Genomic DNA, 26,546 nt, shown 5'->3' with positions numbered 1-26,546 from the left:
AACGGAATGACAAACTTATACTCATGGTAAAGGGTATAAAAATGTTGGTGAAAAAATCGAAGTACATAGTCGCGGTTTTCTGCCATTTTGCGTCGATTTTATCGATTTTAAATAGCAACAAATTTTGAAGAAAATAATAAAATTGCGAAAAAAAAGTTGAGGGACAAATTGGTGAACAAAAATGTTTTTTTCAAATTTTTGGAAAACAATTTTGAAAGGGGCTAAGATTTGTGGAGCTATTGAAGAGTAATATAGACCTTTTTATTCACCATGAGTGACAAGGGTATATATAAGGTTGTCATTCCGTTTGTAATTTCTACATTTTTCATTTCCGACCCCACAAACTATATGTACATATTCTGGATCTCTATATAGCCATGTCCGTCTATCCGTCTGCATGTTGAAATCAACTTTCTGTAGCCTCCAAATAATTTTCAAACATGATTGATCCATCAATAAATCGGAAATTCTATCGGCTCGGTTGATATTTAAAATTGACAAAGTCGGCCCACAAATGGCTGATATATATGGAAAAAAACGGGACAACCTCGATGTTTGAACTATTTTTGATCTATATCTGGTTTACTGTCATTAATATAGACAATATGGATATCTAATGATAGATATTTCAAAGTCCATTGCAACAATGCATGTATATAAGGCTATAGTTATTTGGACCTACGATGGGTAAAAATCGGGAGAAATATTTTTTAAACCGAATTTTTTTTTTACCAAAAAATTTTTTGTCATAAATATTTTTCCACTAATAAATTAAAAAAAAAATTCTTTTTAAAAAATTAAAAAAAAAAATTTTTTTTAAAGAATTTTGAATTTTTTTTTTAAATTTTTTAAAAAAAAATTTGGGCATAAATTTTGTTTCACTAATAAATTTAAAAAAAATTGTTTTTTAAAAATTAACAAAAAAAATTTTTTTATAAAAAATTTCGAATTTTTTTTTAAATTTTCCGACACTATAAAGTATATATATTCTGGATGCTTATAGATAGCGGAGTCGATTAAGCCATGTCCGTCTATCTGTTGAAATTAATTTTTTTAATACCCCAGATATCTTCGGGATCCAAATCTTCGATAATTCTGTCAGACATGCTTTCGTGAAGTTTCCTATTTAAAATCAATAAAATCGGTCCACAAAAGGCTGAGATATGAGGAAAAAACCAGGACAACCTCGATTTTTGACATATTTTTGACCTATGTATATCTGGATTATTAAGTCATTAACATATGGATATCTAATTATTTCAAAGACCTTTGCAACGACGTACACTGATGGACGAAAGTCACCGCCATTTCCCTTCAGAATGTTTAAAGGACTACCACGTTATAAATATAATTGAAACACAAAATTTTATTTTTTCAACAAAAACAATAATTCAATTTAATTATACTTCAGTTAAAACAAGTCTTTTTAACTTAACCTAATTTACAAATACGTACCGTGGCGATCCTTTACACATCCTAAAGAGGAAATGGCGGTGAATTTTGTCCATCAGTGTATATGAGACCATAGTAAGTTGGACCTACAATGGGTCAAAATTGGGAAAAACATTTTTTAACCCAATTTTTTTTTTCACCAAAAAAAAAATTGAAAAAAACAAAAAAAAATTTATTTTTTGTTTTTTTTTTCTAAAAAATGAAAAAAATACAACTTTGGAAAAAAAAAATTTTTTGTTTAACTTAAAATGTTTAAAATTTGTATTTAGAAGTATAATTTGGTGAAGGGTATATAAGATTCGGCATAGCTGAATATAGCTCTCTTGTTTTTTATTCAAATATTCCAGTTTTTTCTTTCTTCAAATTAGTTATTGGAACATTTTTTCTTCACCAAGTTTTTTTAACAAAAATATTTTCACCAATTTCTTTTGAACTTAAAAATTTGTCTTCTTCTTGGTGGGGGGAAATTTTCAATATGAATATTAATGTATCAATTCATGTATATTTCGATCTAGAATACATACATACGTATATTCTTTATGGGGTCGGAAATAAAAAATGTTGCTGATTTCGTTACTGTAGAGCCTTTTCAAAATCGTTTTGAAACGATTTTATTTTAATTAATATTTTTCTTTCTTATTTTGAAATGAAATTCCTGTTTTATTTATTATATTTACAAATATTTAGCTGCCTTAAGGAAAAAGATTTGAGTATCCTGTAATACATACATATATAAATCTAATACTAAGAAAAAAATTGAAAAAAAAATCTTAATTTTATTATACAAATTTCCATATTTTAAACATGATCATGTATTTTTGATATTCGACATTGAGCCATCAGTAGTTATATTATTTAGTTGTGTTGATAATAATATTTAAGCAAATGTTTTGAAAATTACTTAATTTTACTGTATTAATATTTTAACTTTAACATTAAATTAGATTAGAAGTTATATTTACACTTAACAACCTTTTATTTCTCAAAAATTTTTACACCTAACTAACCCTGTCTTTATTGTTTATTACTCATTCTCACACTTTACAATTCATCCGTTTTAAATATAACCTCCGCATTAGCCAACTCCGTAGAGGGTATGCTGCCCGTGGGAGGTCTGGGTGGTGGTGGTATTTGATCATCTTCGGCACCATTTAACAGATAATTGAGATCATGTGTTATACGATCCAACATACCCCTAGGATCTTCCTCATCTTCACTACTCTCCTTATTCTTATTAGCCTTTTCCTCTGGCGTTTGGCTGTTATTAGTTGTGATGGTTATTATGGGTGTAGGATGCTGTTGTTGTTGTTGCTGTACATTCGAGGAGGTATTGGCTCCCGCCAATGCCACCATTGTGGGCAGTAATGGATCAAATGTATGATTTGTGGTGGGTTCCATTATTGTCACTCGCTTTTGGGTTTTTGGTGTCTGTGTTGTCACCGATGTGGTTGTTATTATGGTCGCTGGTATTGTATAATTTATTGTTCCTGTTGGGGCAGCTGTATTGGTTAGACTACTTATGGATACGATGGCTCCGGCCGGTATTAGTTGTGTTTGTGAGGGTGGTACTGTATTTAGATAACTACCCGGAGCTGCATTTGTATAATGTACTCCGCTAGTGGGATGATATGATGACATGGAAGAACAGATGCTGACAGGATTCACCGAGGAACGTATGCCGATAAGGGTGTCTGAAAGTTATAAAATACAAGAAAATCAATGAAATAAATTAATTTCAATAAAGATTTAGTTTATTCAGCAGATTAATAATAAATAAGCACTATTTCAAGCTATTAAAAATATAATCATTCAAAAAAAACCTTATTGTTTATAATTAAAAATTAAATTTTAAAATTAAAAAATCCTGAACGTATGATTAATATTAATTACATAAATATTAAGAAAATCTTAAATAACTTTTGATGCATTTGAGATATTTGCAAAAGTTAAATAGATTTTAATAAACAACATTTTAGGCTATATGAATTATAAACCATGAAATTATTTGCAGAACTTTTGTTTAAACAATTTGTACTTAATTTATAAAATTTAATAAAATTAAAAAATTCTTATAAATAAACCTTTGCGAAATTAAGTTATTTTTCTCTAAGGGAGGCTAAAAATATAATACTGCAAAACCAAGTTGTCTGTTTGATGCTCTCAGTTCAAGAAGTAAACATTTTAAATGCATAAACGTATGATTAATATTAATTAGAGTCATAATAAGATAATCTTCCATAACATTTTTCTATTATTTTGATGATTTATACAAAATAAGCTTTATTTCTTGCTATTATTAACATAATAATTCAAATAATCGATTTGTATATAACTAAAAATTTAATTTTAAATTTAACTAAATCCAGACGTATGATTAATATTAATTACGGGTATATTAAGTAAATCTTAAATAACTTTTGAACCCTTTGAGATATTTTAAAAATTTAAACGGATTTTAATAAACAACATTAAATTCTATATAAATATTAAACCAAAAAAATATTTTCAAAAGTCTTGATAAAAAAAAAATTAAAATTTAATAAATTTCAAAATTAATTATAAATAAGCATTTTGAAAATTAAAGTTTTTTTTTCTAAAGGAGGTTAAAAGTATAATCCTGCAAAACAAAATTTCTTATTTAAGGCTCTCAGTTTCAAAATTTAAGGCTTCTAGGAAAAGGTTTCCTGATAATGTGGTCTAAGCAACCAGTGAAATAAGCTTGTGAATTAGTTTATCCCCCAAGAATAAATTTCAGTGAATTTATCCAAATAATATATATAACTGGGAAGAAAGCTCTTTGTTGAATAAAAGAAAATTTACAAACAAAAATTCGTTTCCCAAAATAATTTTTTTATGTTAAATTTTTTTCCTCTTAAACTTAAAAATTTTAATATTTTATTTAACAGCCATGAACTGTTGTTAATAAATCAGAGTTTAAATTATAAAAATCTATTAAATTTTTCAAAAGTTATGTAAAATTGTCTTAAACAACCTCTAATTAATATTAATCATACGTCTAGATTATATGAATTTTTTAAATTTTAAACAAAAAGCCTTAAATAAGCAAAATCTCTGTATGATAAAATCAGTATGTTGGCAATAGTAGATCTAAAAATCTTTGACATTTGTGTACTGCACAATTTTAGTTAATAGAGTTTGTCCTTTTTTAAATTAGATTTCTTATTTTTTTTTAATGTTAAATATTTTTCCTCTTTAAAATTTTTCCTAAAAATTTTAATATTTTATTTAACAACTTTGAACTGCTGTTAATAAATCAGCGTTTAAATTTTTAAAATCTAGCAAATTTTTCAAAAGTTATTTAGGATTTTCTTAAACAACCTCTAATTAATATTAATCATAAGTCTAGGTTATTTGAATTTTCTAAAATTGAAATAAAGAGCCTTAAGTAAGTAAATTTTGTTTGTATTTTATGTAAATTGTAAAAGTAACGTACATCTTCTAATAAATTCATAATATTTCAACATCTATGGATAAATGGAATACAACAACAATTTCTTAATGGAATTTTCTCAATATACAATTTTGAAAATTTTTTTTCTTTAAATTAAATCAAGAAACTTCAAATAAAATTTGTATAAAGTTGTCCGATTTTGCTAAAATTTTCAACATTTGTGTCCTGCTCTATTTTAGACTATTGGCATCTGTCTGAGATTGTCCTTTGTTTAAGTAGATTTCTAATTTTTTTTAATGTTAAATTTTTTTTTTCTTTAAAATTTTTCCTAAAAATTTTAATATTTTATTTAACAACCTTGACCTGTTTTTAATAAATTGGCGTTTAAATTTTTAAAATCTAGCAAGTTTTTCAAAAGTTATGCAAGATTTTCTGAAACATTCTCTAATTAATATTAATCATACGTCCAGGTTATTAGAATTTTTAAATTTTAAACAAAAAGCCTTAAATAAGCAAAATCTCTGTATGATAAAATCTGTATGTTGGCAATAGTACTAAAAATCTTTGACATTTGTGTACTGCTCTATTTTAATTAATAGAGTTTGTCCTTTTTTAAATTCGATTTCTTATTTTTTTTAATGTTAAATATTTTTCTTCTTTAAAAATTTTCCTAAAAAAATTTAATATTTTATTTAACAACCTTGAACTGTTGTTAATAAATCAGCGTTTAAATTTTTAAAATCTAGCAAATTTTTCAAAAGTTATTTAGGATTTTCTTAAACAACCTCTAATTAATATTAATCATACGTCTAGGTTATATGAATTTTTAAATTTTAAACAAAAAGCCTTAGATAAGCAAAATCTCTGTATGATAAAACCAGTATGTTGGCAATAGTAAATCTAAAAATCTTTGACATTTGTGTACTGCTCTATTTTAGTTAATAGAGTTTGTCCTTTGTTAAATTCGATTTCTTATTTTTTTAATGTTAAATATTTTTCCTCTTTAAAAATTTTAATATTTTATTTAACAACCTTGAACTGTTGTTAATAAATCAGCGTTTAAATTTTTAAAATCCAGCAAATTTTTCAAAAGTTATTTAGGATTTTCTTAAACAACCTCTAATTAATATTAATCATACGTCTAGGTTATTTGAATTTTATAAAATTGAAATAAAGAGCATTAAATAAGTAAATTTTGTTTGTGTTTTAGGTAAATTGTATATAAAAGAGTAATATTTATTTAATGCATAAAAATTTTTTGTAAACCTAGAAAATATTGCTTGTTAGACCTTGAAAGCATCGAATGTGCAAAAAGTGCAAACAAATTTTCAATCCACTAGAATAAGCTAAAACATAGACTAGACTATATCAATATTAAAGTGTTATTACTGATTTGTTTAGCAATCAATCTTAATAAATTTGTATATTATTTAACAAAGTTGGTTTTTATATTATTTTAATCCATAATTTTAAATATTTCTCCAGATGGTTATCATGTTTCTTTGTTGCTAATTCTCATTATTAGTTTATTGTTATATTTTGTCACTCTGCCCCCAAAATAAGCAAATATGTATTTAACCTTAACTATTGTATGGGCAGACAACATGTTGTTAGAAATTTAAATTACTTAATTCTTACAACCAACAAAACAATTCTCCTGCCAACATATTTATGGCTCAAACATGTTGGACAAACAACATTTTTTAGTTAATGTTACTGGAAATTTTCTGCTGCTTAGCATGAAAGCCAGAGAAAACAGATTAAATATTTAACAACCAGCCCAAAGCGGCTGTTTACTTTAACACAAAAAAAAAACAAAATAAAATAATAAAATCTATAGAACTATGTTTAGAAAATATTATAAACATTAAAGAACACAATTTGTTGGTGTTTTGTGTTTAGATTCTAGACTTGTTTAAAACTTAAGCAAACAATATAGTCAACAACAAATAGGAAAAGTAAAACATTGACAATATTAGACTGGTCCCTAGTTGATATTCTAAACAAAATATTGTTATAGTATTTGCCATTGCTGTATGTTTTTTTAAAAGCTAAAATGTTTAGCCAGCATTTTATGACAGAGAAAGGGGGAACGGTGGAGTTAAACCAAGTTTTTGTTTAGTCGTTGTTACTAAAATACCATAAACATAAGCTCCTTAGTTATAACTATTTCCGGCTAAGTCGCCCAAATAACTACTTGTAAAAACTAACTGAAAAGGAAATAGATAATATAAATATAAGTAGATAAAAGTAACAAATACTGCCACATGCTTAAATGTAGTACAAACACTAATACAAACTTAGTTATACATGGTTAATTAACAGTGTGCAACAAAAAATTTTATAGTAAATTAATTAAGAATATGCCAAAATTCACACAAGATGTTAAGCAAAATTTAAGTATATAATTTCAAAACCTTCAACTGTTGTTAATAAATCAGCGTTTAAATTTTGAAAATATCTGCCAATTTGCAAAAGTTATTTAAGGTTTTTTAAATTTACCTCTAATTAATATTAATCATACGCCTATATTACTTGAATTTATAAATTTGAAATAAATATACTTAAACAAGCTAATTTTGTAAGTATTTTTTTAAATTGTAAAGTTAAAGCATATAGCACAGCAAAACTAACTTATGTATTTCTTTAACGACAAAAATTAAAAAAAAAAAATTAAGTTCACTTTTTGACTTCTTCATAAATTTTGACAAATCTTATTAAAAGAAAATCAGGAGGCTGTTAATAGTAATCGAAAAGTAATAAACACTATTTTACACTATTGGCAATTGTTTGATTTCGTTGTTTGTTAAATTATTTATCTTAATTTTGTTTTAATGTTAAATTTTTAGATTTTTTAAAACTTTTGAAAACAATTGAATATTTAATATAATAACCTCGAACTTTTGTTAATAAATCTGCGTTTAAATTTTGAAAATATCTGACAATTTGCAAAAGTTATGCAAGATTTTATTAATTTAGCTCTAATTAATATTAATCATACGTCTAGGTTATTTGAATTTGTAAATTGTAAACTAAGAGCATTAAACCAGCATATTTTTTTAAGCTTTTATGCTCATTTCATTGTAAGTTATATCTTTAATATGTAGAAGGAAAAAACTAACATAAAATATTTCATTAATGCGTAATAATTTGCTAAAAACTTGAGGTCAATTTTTGAAGTTTTCCTACAGTTTGTCAATTCTGACTAGGAACAATCAATATGTTTTCAATAGTAGTAAAAAACCATAGACATTCGAATACTCCACTATTTCAGACTATTGGCAATTGTTTGACTTAGTCATTTATTAAATTTTTTTCTTAATTTTTTTAAATATTAAATTTTTATGTTTTTAAAAACTTTTGAAAATAATGTGAATATGTAATTAAAAACCTTGAACTTTTGTTAATAAATCTGCGTTTAAATTTTGAAAATATCTGCCAATTTGCAAAAGTTATACAAGATTTTATTAATTTACCTCTAATTAATATTAATCATACGTCTAGGTTACTTGATTTTGTAAATTGTAAATTAAGAGCTTTAAACAAGCAGAATTTTGGAAGATTTATGCTCATTTCATTGTAAGTTATATCTTTAATATGTAGAAGGGAAAAAACTAACATAAAATATTTCATTAATGCGTAATAATTTGCTAAAAACTTGAGGTCAATTTTTGAATTTTTCCTACAGTTTGTCAATTCTGACTAGGAACAATCAGTATGTTTTCAATAGTAGTAAAAAATCATAGACATTCGAATATTCCACTATTTCAGACAATTAGCAACTGTTTGACTTAGTCATTTATGAATTTTTTTTCTTAATTTTTTTAAATTTTTATGTTTTTTAAAACTTTTGAAAAAAAATGTGAATATATAATTAAAAACCTTGAACTTTTGTTAATAAATCAGCATTTAAATTTTGAAAATATCTGCCAATTTGCAAACGTTATGCAAGATTTTATTAATTTACCTCTAATAAATATTAATCATACGCCTAGGTTACTTGATTTTGTAAATTGTAAACTAAGAGCCTTAAACAAGCAGAATTTTGAAAGTTTTTATGTACATTTCATTGTAAGGTATATCTTTAACATGTAGAAGGACAAAACTAACATAAAATATTTCATTAATGCGTAATAATTTGCTAAAAATTTGATTTCAATTTTTGAATTTTTCCTACAGTTTTGCCAGATCTTACTAGGTTATAATCAGTATGATGTAAACCTTCAACTGTTTTTAATAAATCAGCATTTAAATTTTGAAAATATCTACCAATTTGCAAAAGTTATTTAAGGTTTTATAAATTTACCTCTAATTAATATTAATCATACGTCCAGGTTATTTGAATTTGTAAATCATAAACTAAGAGCATTAAACCAGCATATTTTTTACGATTTTATGCTCATTTTATTGTAAGTTATATCTTTAATATGTAGAAGGACAAAACTAACATAAAATATTTCATTAATGCGTAAAAATTTGTTAAAAACTTGAGGTAAATTTTTGAATTTTTCCTACAGTTTGCCAGATCTTACTAGGTTATAATCAGTATTATGTAAGTACAAACCTTCAACTGTTTTTAATAAATCAGTATTTAAATTATGGAAATATCTGCTAATTTGCAAAAGTTATTTAAGGTTTTATAAATTTACCTCTAATTAATATTAATCATACGTCTAGGTTATTTGAATTTGTAAATTTTAAACTAGCTGATTTTTTAACGTTTTTATGTACATTTCATGATAAGTTATATCTTTAATATGTAGAACTGCAAAACTAACATAAAATATTTCTTTCTTGAGGTTACTTCTTGATGTTTTCAGAAGTGAATTAAAATTTTCAAAGTGAAAACCTAAAGTAACAACAGTTTTTTTTTAATAAGGGCTTTAAAGAAAAAGTCAGCAAAACAGTTTTAGAGGAAATATTTAACAAAGTTATAAATTTTTATTAAAAATAATAAAATTATTTAAAATTTTTTCAATACATTTTTGTGGAAAAGTTGCCCTTGATATATTTTTTACAAATTTTTAGTTTTGAAATATTAAAATCTTGAACTGTTGTTTATTTAAAACCGTTTAAATTTTTAAAATATCTCATAGGCTACAAAAGTTATGTGATATTTTCTTAATATGCCTCTAATTAATATTAATCATACGTTCGGTTTAGTAGAATTTTAAAACTGAATTTTTAGTTAAAAACAAACTGATTTTTTTTGAATGATTATATTTTTAATAGCCTGAAACAACATTTGTTCTTATGAAACAACATTTTTTTTAAGATTTTCTTTTATGTTTCTAATAAATATTAATCATACGTGTAGGTTTTTGAATTTTTAACTGAGAGCCATAAACAAGCAATTATTATACTTTTAACATTCACTAGAGAAAAATATGGTTTATTTATAAGTAAAATTTTGAAATTTATTAAATAAATTTTTTTAAATTAAATTAAAAATGTTGGTTTAAGATTTGTATAGCTGAAAATGTTGTTTATTAAAATCCGTTTTAATTTTGAAAATATTTCAAAGGGTTGAAAAGTTATTTAAGATTTTCTTAATATGCCTGTAATTAATATTAATCATACGTGCAGGTTTAATTTTAAAATTGAATTTTTAGGTATAAACAATTATATTACTGTCCTGAATTTTTTATTGATTTGATAAAATAAGTCTAAAGTTAAAAAAATACTAAAGAAATTCTTGTTATGTTATTTGAAAACTGCTTATATTGTCCTGTAGTCTTTACACAAAATGTATAGGAAAGTCAAAGCAATTGTGTAGAAATGCTTTTGTTTGCCACTGTTTAAGTAATTCCCTTGGGTAAATTACTTAGTTATACATACAGGTAACCAAACAAACCACATGAACACCACCTTCACCATCCACCCAGCACTGTGTGTCTTTATAGCAACACATTTATTTTTTCTGTATTACTATTTTGGCTCTGCTACTTGTTTATTAGGATGGCACTTATTTGCAGCTTTTAGGTTTTTCTTGGAACTAATCCATGAAATTTAATATTAGAAAATAGGCTAAGAAACTGTATTTTTAAGAAATAATTTGAAAAAATTGTGAAAAAATTTTGAAAAATTTGACCCAAAACTCGAAAATTTAAATATATGTGCAACAATGTAACAAAAGTACTGACATTTGCTTATTAAAATCCGTTTAAATTTTGAAAATATCTCAAAGGGTTCAAAAGTTATTTCAAATTTTAATTATATACCGTAATTAATATTAATCATACGTCTAGGTTTACTATTGAGAGTATGATTTACAAAAGATGGCGTATCTTTGGAACGCGGTTTTTGTTTTTAATAACTAATATGTCATTTTGAAGGTTACATAACTGTCCTTTATTCTCACTCAATTATTGAACGTTATAAAGTAAACAACAAAGTTTTTTTTTGCTTCGAAAATGTGGGATGTTTTGTTTTACTTTGTTAATTAGATAAAAGTGACGCTGAATCACTTCGATTGCTTACCAAAACTTATGGTGAATGTGTTTCATCGGTTTCAATGTGCGGGAGTGGTGATTTTGTCATGGAAGACTAAGATCGCCCAAAGGCCAGCCCAAAAAAGTTTGAAAACTTTGAGAATTGGAGACATTACACCATGAATATTGTTGTAAAACTAAACAAGAGCTTGCAAAATCTTTAGGAGCTACTCAACAGCAATTTGTAAACAGTTGCGAGGAGCAGTATTTATGTAAAAGCTAGGAAATGGATTACAATACGAATTGAAGTTGAGAGACCTTGAAAGGATGTTCAAAATGATGCCCGAGCTCTATAAAAGAAAACTATGTTTGCTCCAAATCATTACTTGCGATGAAAAAGGGATGCATTACAAACAACCAGCCGAATCGACACTAAAGCCAAAAATAATTCTCTGTATTTGATGAAATCAAAAGGGCCAAATCTATTATGAGCTGCTGAAATATGATCTGACCATCACAGGGAACCTGTAGCAAACGAAACTGATTCGTTTAAAGCGAGTATTGGCCGATAAACGTCCAAAATATGCGGCCAGGCATGAAACCGTAATATTACATCATGACAACATTCGAACACATATTGCAATACCTATTAAGAAAGAAATGGTTGCGAAGTTTTGCCTCATCCGCCTTATAGTCCAGTCCTTGCCCCGTCCGAATATGATTTGTTCTCTCTGTTATATGCTTGATTTGTTCTTGGCATCAAAAGATAAGCAATTATTTTTGCTCGGAATCCATATGTTGTAAGAAAAGATGGGTAAAGATTGTAGCTAACAATGACCAATACATACTTTCAATAAATTTTTATTGTACAAATGTTTCAAAATAAAATCTGAAACTTCGAAAAGTTCCCGCATTTTTAAGTCAATAATAGAATTGTGATATTAAATCCTGAAATTTGATAAAATAAATCAGATAAGCAAAATCCACAGGTTAACCAAAGTACTGAGAAATCCTCGTTATGGTATTTCCTTATTTATATCCAATTAAATTTTTAAAATATCTCAAAGTGTTCAAAAGTTATTAAGGATTTTCTTAATCTGTCTGTAATTAATATTAATCATACGTCTTGGTTTTATGAATTTTAGAATTTAATTTTCAGTTATAAAAAAGCTGGTTTTTGGAATGATTATATTTTTGTTAGCATGTAATAATGGTAGTTATGGATCCGATTTGGTTTTCAGTTGACGTGGAAAAATTTAAGATCTTGGTATATTCGAAAAACCAAAAATTTCAAGTCATACACACAATATATAGCATGAAATAATCCTTAGGGCACTGCTACACGTTCAATATATATTGACCGCGATCCAATATCGCGATATTTATTGAACGTGTAGCATGCAGTATTGATGGATCGCGGTCCAAATCGCGGAATAACCTAATTTTTCGTGATCCATTACAATGGATCGCGATCCAAATATCACAATATATATTGAACGTGTAGCAGTGCCCTTATTTTATTTAAATTTTATAGAATGGTGATATTAAAATGACAGAGAACAATTTTAGATCTCAAATAAATCTTATTCACATTAAATTTTATATGGGTTTTCATACATTTTATCAAATAAATCAGCTAAAAAGGGTTAGCAGTTTAAAAAAGTTACTGAATTATCCTCATTATGGCATTTTTTTATAAATATCCGTTTAAATTTCGAAAATATCTTTAAAGGTTCACAAGTTATTTAAGATTTTCTTAATATGCCTGTAATTAATATTAATCATACGTCTTGGTTTTATGAATTTTAGAATTTAATTTTTAGTTATAAAAAAGCTGATTTTTGGATGAATAATGCTAGATATGGATCAGATTTGGTTTTTAGTTGACGGGGAAAAAATTTAGATCTTGCTTTAATCGAAAAACCAAAACTTTCAAGTCATACACCCAATATATAGCATGAAATAATCCTTATTTTGTTTAAATTTTATATAATGGTGATATTAAAATGACGGAAAATAATTTTAGATCTCAAATAAATCTTATTTACAATAAATTTTATATAGTTTTTCATATATTTTATCAAATAAATCAGCTAAAAAGGCTTAGCAGTTTAAAAAAGCTACTGAAATATCCTCGCTATGGCAATTTTTAATAAATGTCCGTTTAAATTTTTAAAATATCTTTAAGGGTTTACAAATTATTTACGATTTTCTTATTATGTCTGTAATTAATATTAATCATACGTCTAGGTTTTTTTATATTAAAATTAAATTTTTGTTATAAACAATGTGGTTCCTGAATGATTATATTTTTAATAGCATGAAATAATGCTTAATTTATTTAAATCTTCAAAATAATACAAATGTCATAGACGATTTGCTTATTATGACTCAAATTAATATTAATCATACGTTCAAGCATTTTAAATTTTTTACTTATTGAGCTGAAAGCATTAAACAAACAATTTTGTTTTGCAGTATTATACTTTTAGCATCCATTAGAGAAAAATACTTTTATTTTTAAATTTCCTTTTCATAAGAAATTTTTAAATTTATTAAATTTTATAAATTAAATTAAATTTTTTTAGATTCAAAGTTTTGAAAAAATTAAGTTCACTTTTTGACTTTTTCATAAATTTTGACAAATCTTATTAAAAGAAAATCAGGAAGCTGTTAATAGTAATCGAAAAGTAATAAACACTATTTTACACTATTGGCAACTGTTTGACTTCGTTGTTTGTTAAATTATTTTTCTTAATTTTGTTTAAATATTAAATTTTTAGGTTTTTTAAAACTTTTGAAAACAATTGAATATTTAGTACAATAACCTTGAACTGTTGTTAATAAATCTGCGTTTAAATTTCGAAAATATCCAATTTGCAATAGTTATGCAAGATTTTACTAATTTACCTCTATTTAATATTAATCATACGTCTAGGTTATTTGAATTTGTAAATCATAAACTAAGAGCATTAAACCAGCATATTTTGTTACGCTTTTATGCTCATTTCATTGTAAGTTATATCTTTAATATGTAGAAGGACAAAACTAACATAAAATATTTAATTAATGCGTAAAAATTTTTTAAAAACTTAAGGTTTTGAAACAATTTTGTTGGTTTAAGGTTTATGTAGCTTAAAATGTTGTTTATTAAAATCCATTTAAATTTTGAAAATATCTCAAAGGGTTCAAAAGTTATTTAAGATTTTCTTAATATGCCTGTAATTAATATTAATCATACGTCTTGATTTTGTTAAATTTAAAATTAAATTTTTAGTTATAAATAGACTGAATTTTGGAATGATTATATTTTTATTAACATGAAATAATATTCATTATGGATCAGATTTGGTTTTAGGTTAACGGAGAACAATTTTAGATCTTGATATAATCAAAAATTTCAAAATATGCACCACACTATTGTTCATACTCAAATGCTGGAGTCTTGTAAATAAGTGTAAAAGTGGTGTATATAACTGTTATAAAACTGATAATTATGGTTGTATTGTGTGGCATTTATACCAGGGTTATTGTACTCATAGTAAAACTTTAATGCTTAAAAGTAATCTTAAGCTTTGCCTGTATAGTGGCAGCGTAAGAAGACTTTGAATGACTATTACACTTAATCATGATTATTTGAAGGGCTGTAAGAGTTTTTGTTTTGGAAAAACTTTAACAATTTGTCGGCAGTTTTATGTGTTGACCATTATTACAATCAAATTTTAACTGACTGACAGTTTCATTAATGTTTGAGAAAATTTCCCTAAGACGTTTGAGTTTAACATAGTGCATGTGTGTTTGATATGGTTTGTTAACATGTTAAGTTAGAGTACTTACCCGGTGCTACACCTTGTAATATATCTAAGGTTTCCACACCCACAAACTCATGTGTTAAAGCCGGCTGTTGCTGTTGGTGTTGATGCTGATGATGTGCTGAAGTCAAATGAGTTCTACGACTTAAACTGCCAGTCATATTTAAAGAGGATGGCGTTGATGTGGCTTGCATGCCCAATGTTGCTGCAGCCGATGCTACATATGCATCATAATAACCCACTGAGCTGCCAGAAACAACTTGAGGCATACCGGTAAGCTGATGTTGTGGTTGCTGTGACATGTTACTACCAGCAGCTCCAGCACCTAGGCTAACGCCCACACCACCCAATATATTGCAACATCTAGTGGCTGGTGAAGAGGCTGCTGAAGTTTGTAAGTTTATATGTTGATGTTGCTGCTGCTGCATACAGGCTAAATGTGTTGACGCTTTGCGTTCCAAAGTTGAGTTGTTACCTCCTCCTCCTCCTGCTGTACCTATAAACGTTTCCACACTTGCCACGTGTTCCTGTTGTGTTGCTGTTCCTGCCGCCGCCAACAAAGGCATCATTTGACAACGTGGAGCTGTTGAGATTATGGTTAAGCCCGGCATTTGACATGATGCTGCAGACATTTCTAAATGTTGACGAGCCGGTGATGGTGGTGTTTTGTGCATTAAGGGAGGAGCTGCAGCACAACTTTCAGATTCTTTTTCATGGTTGGTATAAACTAAATAACAAGCAAAAAAAATTATTATATGTTTAATAAATTAGTATGACAAATTTATTTAAATCATACTCACAATTTATTGGTGCATTTATGGACCCTGTACAGTAATTATCATCTAAGCTGGTTTTACTGGAACTTAATTTCTTTTTCATATTATCACCCATGCCGGAGAAGTGGTTTGATGAGCCTCTTGAACCGCGCAAAGAACATTCGGGTTTTATAATAAAACAAAACAAGATGGTAAAACCCTAAAAAGATAAACAAATTTAAAAATTTTGTTTAGAAAAATTTGTTAATATTTTTAAAAAATATATAAATTTTAATAGTTTGTAAAAAGCTATTAAGCTGAATTTTGGCAAGAATATTCTATAAATTGTTTTTTATACAATAGCATTTGAATTTTGTATTTATGTTAATTATTTTCCAAGTTATAAAGATTTTTCGAAATTTACCCATTAATTAATATTAATCATACGCCCTGTCGTAATAAAATTTTAATTATTATGTAACTTCTAAACTATAATTTCAACTAGAAAACTATGTATGGAAAAGTTTTAGAGCAGTTTATAAGCTTACAGAAAATTTATTTCATAACCACCCTGTTTCCACACAGGGTGTGTTACGGGCTGTCAAAATTAATTATGGCTAGAATGAACAAACTTTAAAACTTTTAAGGTTTTATAAGTTTAACTAATTTTCAAATATTTGTTAGAAAATTAATGAATTGAAGGAAAATAATGTTTTAGTGCAAAATGGACTTTTAAACATCAAAATAATTAAAAAAAAATTTTTTTTTTCCATATTTGTTGATGTTTTTGCGAAAAAGCATATATGTGCATAGTTATCTTTAGCAAACAATATTCAAATACTTAAACTATTCATTCAAAACCGTTTAAGTTTTCAAAATATCTCATAGGTTACGTAAGTTATGTAAGATTTTCTTGTTATGCCTCTAATTAATATTAATCATACGTATAGGTTACCTAAATTTTTAAATCTTGAATTGAGAGCCTTAAAGATCTTTATTTATGTTGTAGGATTATATTTTAAGCATTATTCATAGAAAAATAATTTAAAGAGTTGCATAATTTATAAAAATTTTATAGAATTTAAACAAAATCTGTCTAGACAAAATCAACAGGTTGTCAAAAGTACTTATAAGCCTTAGAAAATTCCTTACAACGCTATTCTATTTATAACATTGGCAAAATATTGATTTTGCCTACAGACATTTATTAAACATAAAATGAGAAAATCAGTAGGAAAAATAAAAGTCAGAAAAAGTGTTATACCAACACTACTTTTGCTCAATTTTCAAATATTTTTTTTTTAAATATAAATTTTGTAAATCATGAGGATATAGCTTATGTAGCTCAATCTGTTTTTAATTAAAATCTGTTTAAATTTTGAAAATATCTCGAACGGTTAAAAAATTATTTATTATTTTCGTAATAAACCTCGAATTAATATTAATGATATGTTTTAAAATTGAATTGTAGCTATAATAAACTTGTTGTTTTGACTCTTAAATTATTGTTAACAAAACTTTATTTAAATTTTGTAAATATCTCATATGGAACAAAACTTATTGAATATTTGCCTAACCAACCTCGAATTAATATTAATCATACGCCGGGGTTACTTTATTTCCAAAAACTTGGTTAGTAATTGATAATAACTTGAATATTTTAAAATTTTGTATTATATAGTTAGCTATAATATGAAAATAAGCTATCAGAAAATAATCTTTAATTCATTAAAATTAATTTAAAAAAATCAATTATTTTTTTGAATTTTTCAATAAATTTGATACAAATTTTTGAGAAAATAATTTAAAAGCCATGAATTATTAGTAATAAAACTCCATTTAAATTTTCAAAATATCTTAAAGAATTCAAAAGTTATTTAAGATTTTCCGAACCAACATATAATTAATATTGATCATAAGTCTGGGTAACATAATTTCAAAAACTTGCTAATAAGTTGATAACAACTTAAATATACAACTTAAATATGAAATGTGTTATTATATTTGTAATCATTATATTGTAAGCTATAATCTGAAAAAAAGCTATATAAAATAATCTTTAATTCATTAAAATTAATTTTAAAAAATCCAATTTTTTTTTATTTTTTATTTTTTTTCAAATGTAAGATTTTTTGGTGTTCAATAAATTTGATACAGATTTTTGACTAAATAATTTAAAAACCTTAAATTATTGTTAATAAAACTCCATTTAAATTTTCTAAATATCTTAAATAATTCAAAAGTTATTTAAATTTTCGTAATCAACCTCTAATTAATATTAAGCATACGTCTGGGCTATTAAAATTTTTAAAATCGTTAACATTTTGTTATCCATTTAAATATTTGAAATTTTATGTCATTATATTTAGCTTTAATATGAAAAGAAGCTACCGTTCATTAAAATAATTTTTTTTTAAATTTTTCCAAATTTAAGAATTTTTGGTGTCCAATAAATTTGATAAAAATGTTTGATTTAATTAAAAACCTTGAATTATTGCTATAAAACTCCATTTAAATTTTGTAAATATCTCATGGAACTCAAAAGTTATTTAAGATTTTCCTAACCAACCTCTAATTAATATTAATCATACGTCTGGGTTATAAAAATTTCTAAAATCATTAACATTTTGTTATTTATTTAAATATTTGTAATATTTTAATTAGTTTTGTAATCATTATATATTAGGCTTTAATATGAAAAAGGCTACCATGAAATAATCTTCAATTCATTACAATTTTTTTTTTAAATTTTTCCAAATTTAAGATTTTTTGGTGTCCAATAAATTTGATAAAAAGTTTTTATTTAATAATTTAAAACCCTTGAATTATTGTTATAAAACTCCATTTAAATTTTGTAAATATCTCATGGAACTCAAAAGTTATTTAAGATTTTCGTAACCAACCTATAATTAATATTAATCATACGTCTGGGTTATGAAATTCCCAAAAAAAGCTAAAATGCTGTTAACAATTTAAATATTTGGAATTTTTTTATTATTTTTGTAATCATTACATTGTTAGCTATAATATGAAAAGAAGCTACCATTAAAAATATTTAAAAATTTTCAAATTGTAAGATTTTTTATTGTTCAATAAATTTGTTAAAAGCTTTTGAGGAAATAATTTAAATAGCTTGAATAATTGTTATAAAACGCCATTTAAATTTTATAAATATCTCATAGAACTCAAAAGTTATTTAAGATTTTCCTAACCAACCTCTAATTAATATTAATCATACGTCTGGGCTATTAAAATTTCTAAAATCGTTAATTCAATAATTAATATCAATTTAAATATTTGTAATATTTTAATGAGTTTTGTAATCATTATATATTAGGCTTTAATATGAAAAAAAGCTGCCATGAAATAATCTTTAATTCAATAAAATATTTTTTTTTTAAATTTTTAAAAATTTAAGATTTTTTGCTGTTCAATAAAATTGATAAAAATTATTGATTTAATAACTTAAAAACCTTGAATTATTAGTAATAAAACTCCATTTAAATTTTGTAAATATCTCTTAAAACTCAAAAGTTATTTAAGATTTTCCTAGCCAACCTCTAATTAATATTAATCATACGTCTGGGTTATGAAATTTTCAAAAATTGATAAAATGCTGTTAATAATTTAAATATTTAAAATTTTTTTATTATTTTTGTAATCATTATATATTAGGCTTTAACATGAAAAGAAGCTACTACTATAAAATAATTTTTAATTCATTCAAATTAATTAGAAAAAAATAATTAATTTTTTTTATAGATGTTTTGAAACAAAAGTGTAGCCATTCTTTGACATACTTTATTGCTAGGTATATATGATGGCAAACAAATTAGTTAAAATTATTGTACTTTGTTTTTTTCCTTTCTTTTAGACTTTTTGTTAATAATTATATGGTTTTTCGATAAAATAGATAGAAGTTGCTATAGAAAGAGAGAGGAGTCTGCTTTTTGTGAGTTTGTATTGTTGCTTAATTAGTACAATTTGTTTGTGTACAACTTGTTTATACCTACATAGATATGATGTTGTGTATCTATGAGTTTACTATTAGTTTCTGGTTGTATTGTAAAGATAAATATTTATGTATATACAAACAACAAGAATAAAAGAAATATAAATAGTTTGAAATGAATAAATATGAATATAATAGTATGTGTTTGTACTAATAAGTATATGTTAGATAAGGAAAAACTTTTGTTATTTCACATACAAACATGTAGCTGGAAAATGTACATTCATAAATATTATTCGATTGAAGTTACAGGAACATATAAATATTGTAAGTAATAAAACAGAAATATAATTCTTGCAAACATATACATATATTTTTGCACACTTCCATACTTGCAAAATTCGTTTGTAGTTGGAGCAAGGATGGGGTTTCTAGCCTTCCTCTGTTAGTACCTGTTTAATAGCTATAAACTTCATGCAGAGAATCATGGAGAAATATCAAAGTAGCAGCAGCATTATATAAAAGTTATTACATTAGTTTTGAGTATCCATAAATGATTAACATCTAGGACTATGTAAGAGGAGGATATTGTGATAAGTTTAAGTTAAATAAGAAAAATAGTCTTCATTATACATTTTATGGAAATGTCCTAGTAAATATGGTAATTAAAATAGGTTTTTATTAGATTTTCAAATTAACAACCCTGAACGTATGATTAATATTAATTAAAGGTTTTTTGGCAAAATTTTTAATAGTTTTAAATAGAAATTCATAAATTTTAAATTACAATAACAATTTTCTATAGCTAACCTATATATTAAACCCTTTTTTAAATATTTAAATTTAAGTGCCCTGTAACGTATGATTAATATTATTTGGAGCTAAAGTTATAAAATCTTTAATAAGTTTTGACTTGTTTGAGCTATTAAATAAATTTAAAAGGCATATAATAAACAACAGCATAAATTTTTAGATTAAAATTGGTTTTAATTTAAAAAAAATTCATAAATATTTGAAGAAAACTAAAATAGAAAATATTTTTTTTTTCTGGAATTGCCAAAACAAATGAAGGTTGTTTAAAAATATATATAAACACATCCATAAGGATTTTAATAACAGTTTATAGTGGATAAGAGAAGTAATCCTAAGAAAATTTCATTATAAACATGAAAAAAATTAATTTGAAAAATATGGTTCATACAGTGCGTATGATTAATATTAATTCGAAGGTATGTTTAGAAAAAACAGTATAACTTTGAGGTTTTTGAAGTGATTTCTGTAATTTAAAATGAATTTGAAAGCAAACATTTTAAGCTAATTTAAGGATTTTAAAAATTTCTTTAAATTTATAAAAAACATTGAAATATTTAAAAGGAAAAAAAAATATTTTTTCATTAAGTGGAAAAATCATTAACTCAAATAATATAAATCTAGTTTAGAACTCCTTTTTATGCTTAAAAAAAAATCAAACTAAATATGCTATTTAATACAAAAAAAAATTTTGTTTCTAACTTTCCTTCCTAATTTGTGTACACTAACTTGTATATCAAACTGTTTTAATAACTAACCGTTTTCTGTATTTTAATAACCCAGACGTATAATTAATATTAATTAGAGGTTGATTAGAAAAATCTGAAATAACTTTTGAGATATCTATAAAATTGAAATGGCGTTTTATAACAATAATTCAAGCTATTTAAATTATTTCCTCAAAAGCTTTTAACAAATTTATTGAACAACAAAAAATCTTACATTTTGAAAATTTTTAATGAATTAAAAATTATTTTATGGTAGCTTCTTTTCATATTAAAGCCTAATATATATTGATTACAAAAATAATAAAAAAAAATTTAAATGTTTAAATTATTAACAGCATTTTAGCAATTTTTGGAAAATTCATAACCCAGACGTATGATTAATATTAATTAGAGGTTGGTTAGGAAAATCTCAAATAACTTTTGAGTTTTAAGAGATATTTACAAAATTTAAATGAAGTTTTATTACTAATAATTCAAGGTTTTTAAATTATTAAATCAAAAATTTGTATCAATTTTATTGAACACCAAAAAATCCTACATTTGAAAAAATTAAAAAAAAAATGGATTTTTTTTATTTAAATGAATTAAAGATTATTTTATGGTAGCTTTTTTCATATTAAAGCCTAATATATAATGATTACAAAACTAATAAAAATATTACAAATATTTAAATTGATATTAATTATTAAATTATCGATTTTAGAAATTTTAATAACCCAGGCGTATGATTAATAATTAATATTAATATCTATAAAATTTAAATGGCGTTTTATAACAATAATTGAAGTTATTTAAATTATTTCCTCAAAAGCTTTTAACAAATTTATTGAACAACAAAAAATCTTACAATTTGATAATTTGAAAATATTTTTAATGATACCTTCTTTTCATATTATAGCTAACGATGTAATGATTACAAAAATAATAAAAAAAATTAAAAATATTTAAATTGTTGACAGCATTTTAGCAATTTTTGGAAATTTCATAACCCAGACGTATGATTGATATTAATTAGAGGTGGGTTGGGAAAATCTTAAATAACTTTTGAGTAGTAGGAGATATTTACGAAATTTTTTTAAATTATTAAATCAAAAATTTTTATCAAATTTATTCAAACTAAATATGCTATTTAATACAAAAAAAAATTTTGCTTCTAACTATCCTTCCTAATTTTTGTACACTAACTTGTATATCAAACTGTTTTAATTACTACTCGTTTTCTGTATTTGTTTGCTTATTTGGTATTAAATTTTTAATTTTTCGATCTTAAACTAAATTTCAAAATAAAATTTGTCTTAATTTTCTGTTATAATTAAGTTTCTTTATATTTTTTGTTTGATTATCTTGTGTATGTTTAAGTTTTGTCACACCACCCTCGTTTATACTTTGTAACATACATTTAGTTTTATATATGTCAGTAATTTTTTTCTTTGCATATATGTTTACATGTTGTTATAAACATTATTTTTTAAATATAGCAGTTTCTATTTTAGTAGTACCTTTTTATTAAGGTTTTGTTTTTCTTTCGGAAAAAGTGGAAATTATTAATATTGGTTAAGGGAAAAATGAGATTTCTGTAATACCAAATAAGCAAACAAATACAGAAAACGAGTAGTAATTAAAACAGTTTGATATACAAGTTAGTGTACAAAAATTAGGAAGGATAGTTAGAAGCAAAATTTTTTTTTGTATTAAATAGCATATTTAGTTTGAATAAATTTGATAAAAATTTTTGATTTAATAATTTAAAAAAATTTCGTAAATATCTCCTACTACTCAAAAGTTATTTAAGATTTTCCCAACCCACCTCTAATTAATATCAATCATACGTCTGGGTTATGAAATTTCCAAAAATTGCTAAAATGCTGTCAACAATTTAAATATTTTTAATTTTTTTTATTATTTTTGTAATCATTACATCGTTAGCTATAATATGAAAAGAAGGTATCATTAAAAATATTTTCAAATTATCAAATTGTAAGATTTTTTGTTGTTCAATAAATTTGTTAAAAGCTTTTGAGGAAATAATTTAAATAACTTCAATTATTGTTATAAAACGCCATTTAAATTTTATAGATATTAATATTAATTATTAATCATACGCCTGGGTTATTAAAATTTCTAAAATCGATAATTTAATAATTAATATCAATTTAAATATTTGTAATATTTTTATTAGTTTTGTAATCATTATATATTAGGCTTTAATATGAAAAAAGCTACCATAAAATAATCTTTAATTCATTTAAATAAAAAAAATCCATTTTTTTTTTAATTTTTTCAAATGTAGGATTTTTTGGTGTTCAATAAAATTGATACAAATTTTTGATTTAATAATTTAAAAACCTTGAATTATTAGTAATAAAACTTCATTTAAATTTTGTAAATATCTCTTAAAACTCAAAAGTTATTTGAGATTTTCCTAACCAACCTCTAATTAATATTAATCATACGTCTGGGTTATGAATTTTCCAAAAATTGCTAAAATGCTGTTAATAATTTAAACATTTAAATTTTTTTTTATTATTTTTGTAATCAATATATATTAGGCTTTAATATGAAAAGAAGCTACCATAAAATAATTTTTAATTCATTAAAAATATTTAAAAATTTTCAAAATGTAAGATTTTTTGTTGTTCAATAAATTTGTTAAAAGCTTTTGAGGAAATAATTTAAATAGCTTGAATTATTGTTATAAAACGCCATTTCAATTTTATAGATATCTCAAAAGTTATTTCAGATTTTTCTAATCAACCTCTAATTAATATTAATCATACGTCTGGGTTATTAAAATACAGAAAACGAGTAGTAATTAAAACAGTTTGATATACAAGTTAGTGTACAAAAATTAGGAAGGAAAGTTAGAAACTAAATAATTTTTTTTGTATTAAATAGCATATTCAGTTTGAATTTGCTTTAAACATAAAAAGGAGTTCTAAACTAGATTTATATTATTTGAGTTAATGATTTTTCCACTTAACGAAAAAATATTTTTTTTTCCTTTTAAATATTTCAATGTTTTTTATAAATTTAAAGAAATTTTTAAAATCCTTAAATTAGCTTAAAATGTTTGCTTTCAAATGCAATTTAAATTACAGAATTCACTTCAAAAACCTCAAAGTTATACTGTTTTTTCTAAACATACCTTCGAATTAATATTAATCATACGTACTGTATGAACCATATTTATCAAATTTATTTTTTTCTTGTTTTTAATGAAATTTTCTTAGGATTTTTTCTCTTATCCACTATTAAATGTTATTAAAATCCTTATGGAAGTGCTTATATATATTTTTTTTGTTCTCTTAGTTTTTTAAACCACTTTCATTTGTTTTGTTTCTAGTTTTTCTCAAACATAAATTGTGTTTATATGGCTGTAGTGTTATTGTTCTTAATATTAAGTTCCATTTGAAAAGTTATGTTTATTGTTGTTATGTTTACGTTAATAATTAAGCCATTTCCTGTCATTAGACAAACAATGTATGAAATTATATATGTATAAGAGTTTCCTTTCCTCATGCACACTATCAGACTAAACATGTTTGTTAGTAGAAAGTGTGGTCAATTGTAATTATTGGCTCAAAGTAATTTTGCTGAAAAGTTTATATATATTAAAGAGTTTGAACCGGTACTGAGAGAAATAAAGCGATTAATTTTTGAAACTTTTTTAAGAAATTTCGTTTAAAAAAAATTTTATATTTCCCTGAAAAGATTTACAAAGAAATCTTGCTTAATTTACTGGTGACTTTTTCGGTAGTACCTTAATGAAAAATCTCTGACTTTCTTGTGCATTTCGTCAAATGTCGGCTTATATTTCTTTACTAAAGTCTGGCAAATGTATGAAATATTAAAGAATTTGTTTATGGCTGCATTTAAAGATAAAATCTTTTCCCAAAACAATATTTTAATGTATGCACCTACATATTGAAATACAATCCTTCTTAAACAAAATAATGGAAATAAAATAGGATTTTCATAGCAAAAACCTCTCTTAAATACTATTTTACTTGGTAAAATAACAACTCGATGTTGTATTGATAATAAAAATAGTATTTTAATTGGTTTAATACCAGATTTATGTTTAATACTGCAAACAAATGTGCAAGTTTTATACATAGAATAAGCACTAAAGAAAATAAACAACATATGCTGGATATCTCCACAATAATTAGGATAATTTAAAGATTTGTTCATTTTCATTAAAATTATAAACAATAATTCCATAAAAACTTACAATTTTCCATTATATCGAAAAGGATTTATTAACTAATAAATATGTTTGTAAAAAGTCTACTATATTGTGTATAAAATTCCGTTTAAATTATGAAATTTAAGTTAAAATATCAAAAGTTATGAGTATTTTTATGAGTTTACCTTTGAATTAATATTAATCATACGCTCTAGTATACTATTTTTAAAATTAATGAATTTTTGCTCTTAATATAAAAAATTCAACTAATATAGTTATAAATTTCATTATTTAGCAAAGCTGTTAATATATTTTAATATAAAATTCATAAAACTTTCTTCATTATTTCCACTTTTTTGGTAAAACACATAAATAAGCTTTAAATTAGTTGGTTTTCAATAGTGCAAAACTGTTATAGTTTAGAAATATTGTAAATATTTAAATTGATTAATATTTTTTAAGTAATTTTGTTAAATAACACAGCTTTGCCCAAAGTCATGCACTTTTTTTATGGCCCCCCAAAGATTAGGGGCCTCGGTATCATTTTTGCAAAAAAGTTATCATTTTCTCAGGCTCATATCTTGCAAACAGTTCAGAATTTTGATTTACTCTCTGAGGCAAAGTTGTAGCCCTTATCATAAAGAACAAAAATTGTGAACATATTCAAGATCAAAATCGTTAAAAACTTTAAAAAATTCGTTTTTTTCCCTTTTTTCCCCTGTTCAGGTTCATAGGTAGCAAACCGTTCAAAATTCAAGAAAACAATCAACTACAAAAATCTACCTAAGATCTTAATAAACAACTTTCTAGAACATATGAACTTCCTAGGAATGATTTTTAACATTGTTTAGGTAGGTCAATATAAGTTAGTAAGAAATTATTATAAACTAAAGCATACTTTTAGGCAGCTTTTAAAAAAAAAATTATTTCGTAGTTTTTTTGCGATTTTGATCTTGAAGATGAAGTTTTTTTAATTTTATATGTTGACAATTCTCGTTCTTTATG

At 24.3% G+C, this 26,546-nt stretch overlaps 1 protein-coding gene across 1 annotated transcript in view; it reads right to left on the bottom strand.

The window, feature by feature from the left end:
* Positions 1-2,447: 2,447 nt before the first annotated feature.
* Positions 2,448-26,546, bottom strand: part of LOC135950898 (uncharacterized) — a 315,472-nt gene continuing 291,373 nt past the window's right edge. The window contains exons 17-19 of the mRNA XM_065500422.1: positions 15,908-16,082; positions 15,133-15,834; positions 2,448-3,143 (exon numbers count right to left, since the gene is read on the bottom strand). Coding sequence (XP_065356494.1) covers positions 2,494-3,143; positions 15,133-15,834; positions 15,908-16,082 — 1,527 coding nt within the window. The 3' untranslated portion in view covers positions 2,448-2,493. The remainder of the gene's footprint in view (positions 3,144-15,132; positions 15,835-15,907; positions 16,083-26,546) is intronic.

Source organism: Calliphora vicina, chromosome 2 (genome assembly GCF_958450345.1).
Source record: "Calliphora vicina chromosome 2, idCalVici1.1, whole genome shotgun sequence".
In the NCBI taxonomy this organism is placed as follows: domain Eukaryota; kingdom Metazoa; phylum Arthropoda; class Insecta; order Diptera; family Calliphoridae; genus Calliphora; species Calliphora vicina.
The sequence above is the reverse complement of the archived record's forward strand: the minus strand, read 5'-3'. Positions and strand labels throughout refer to the sequence as shown.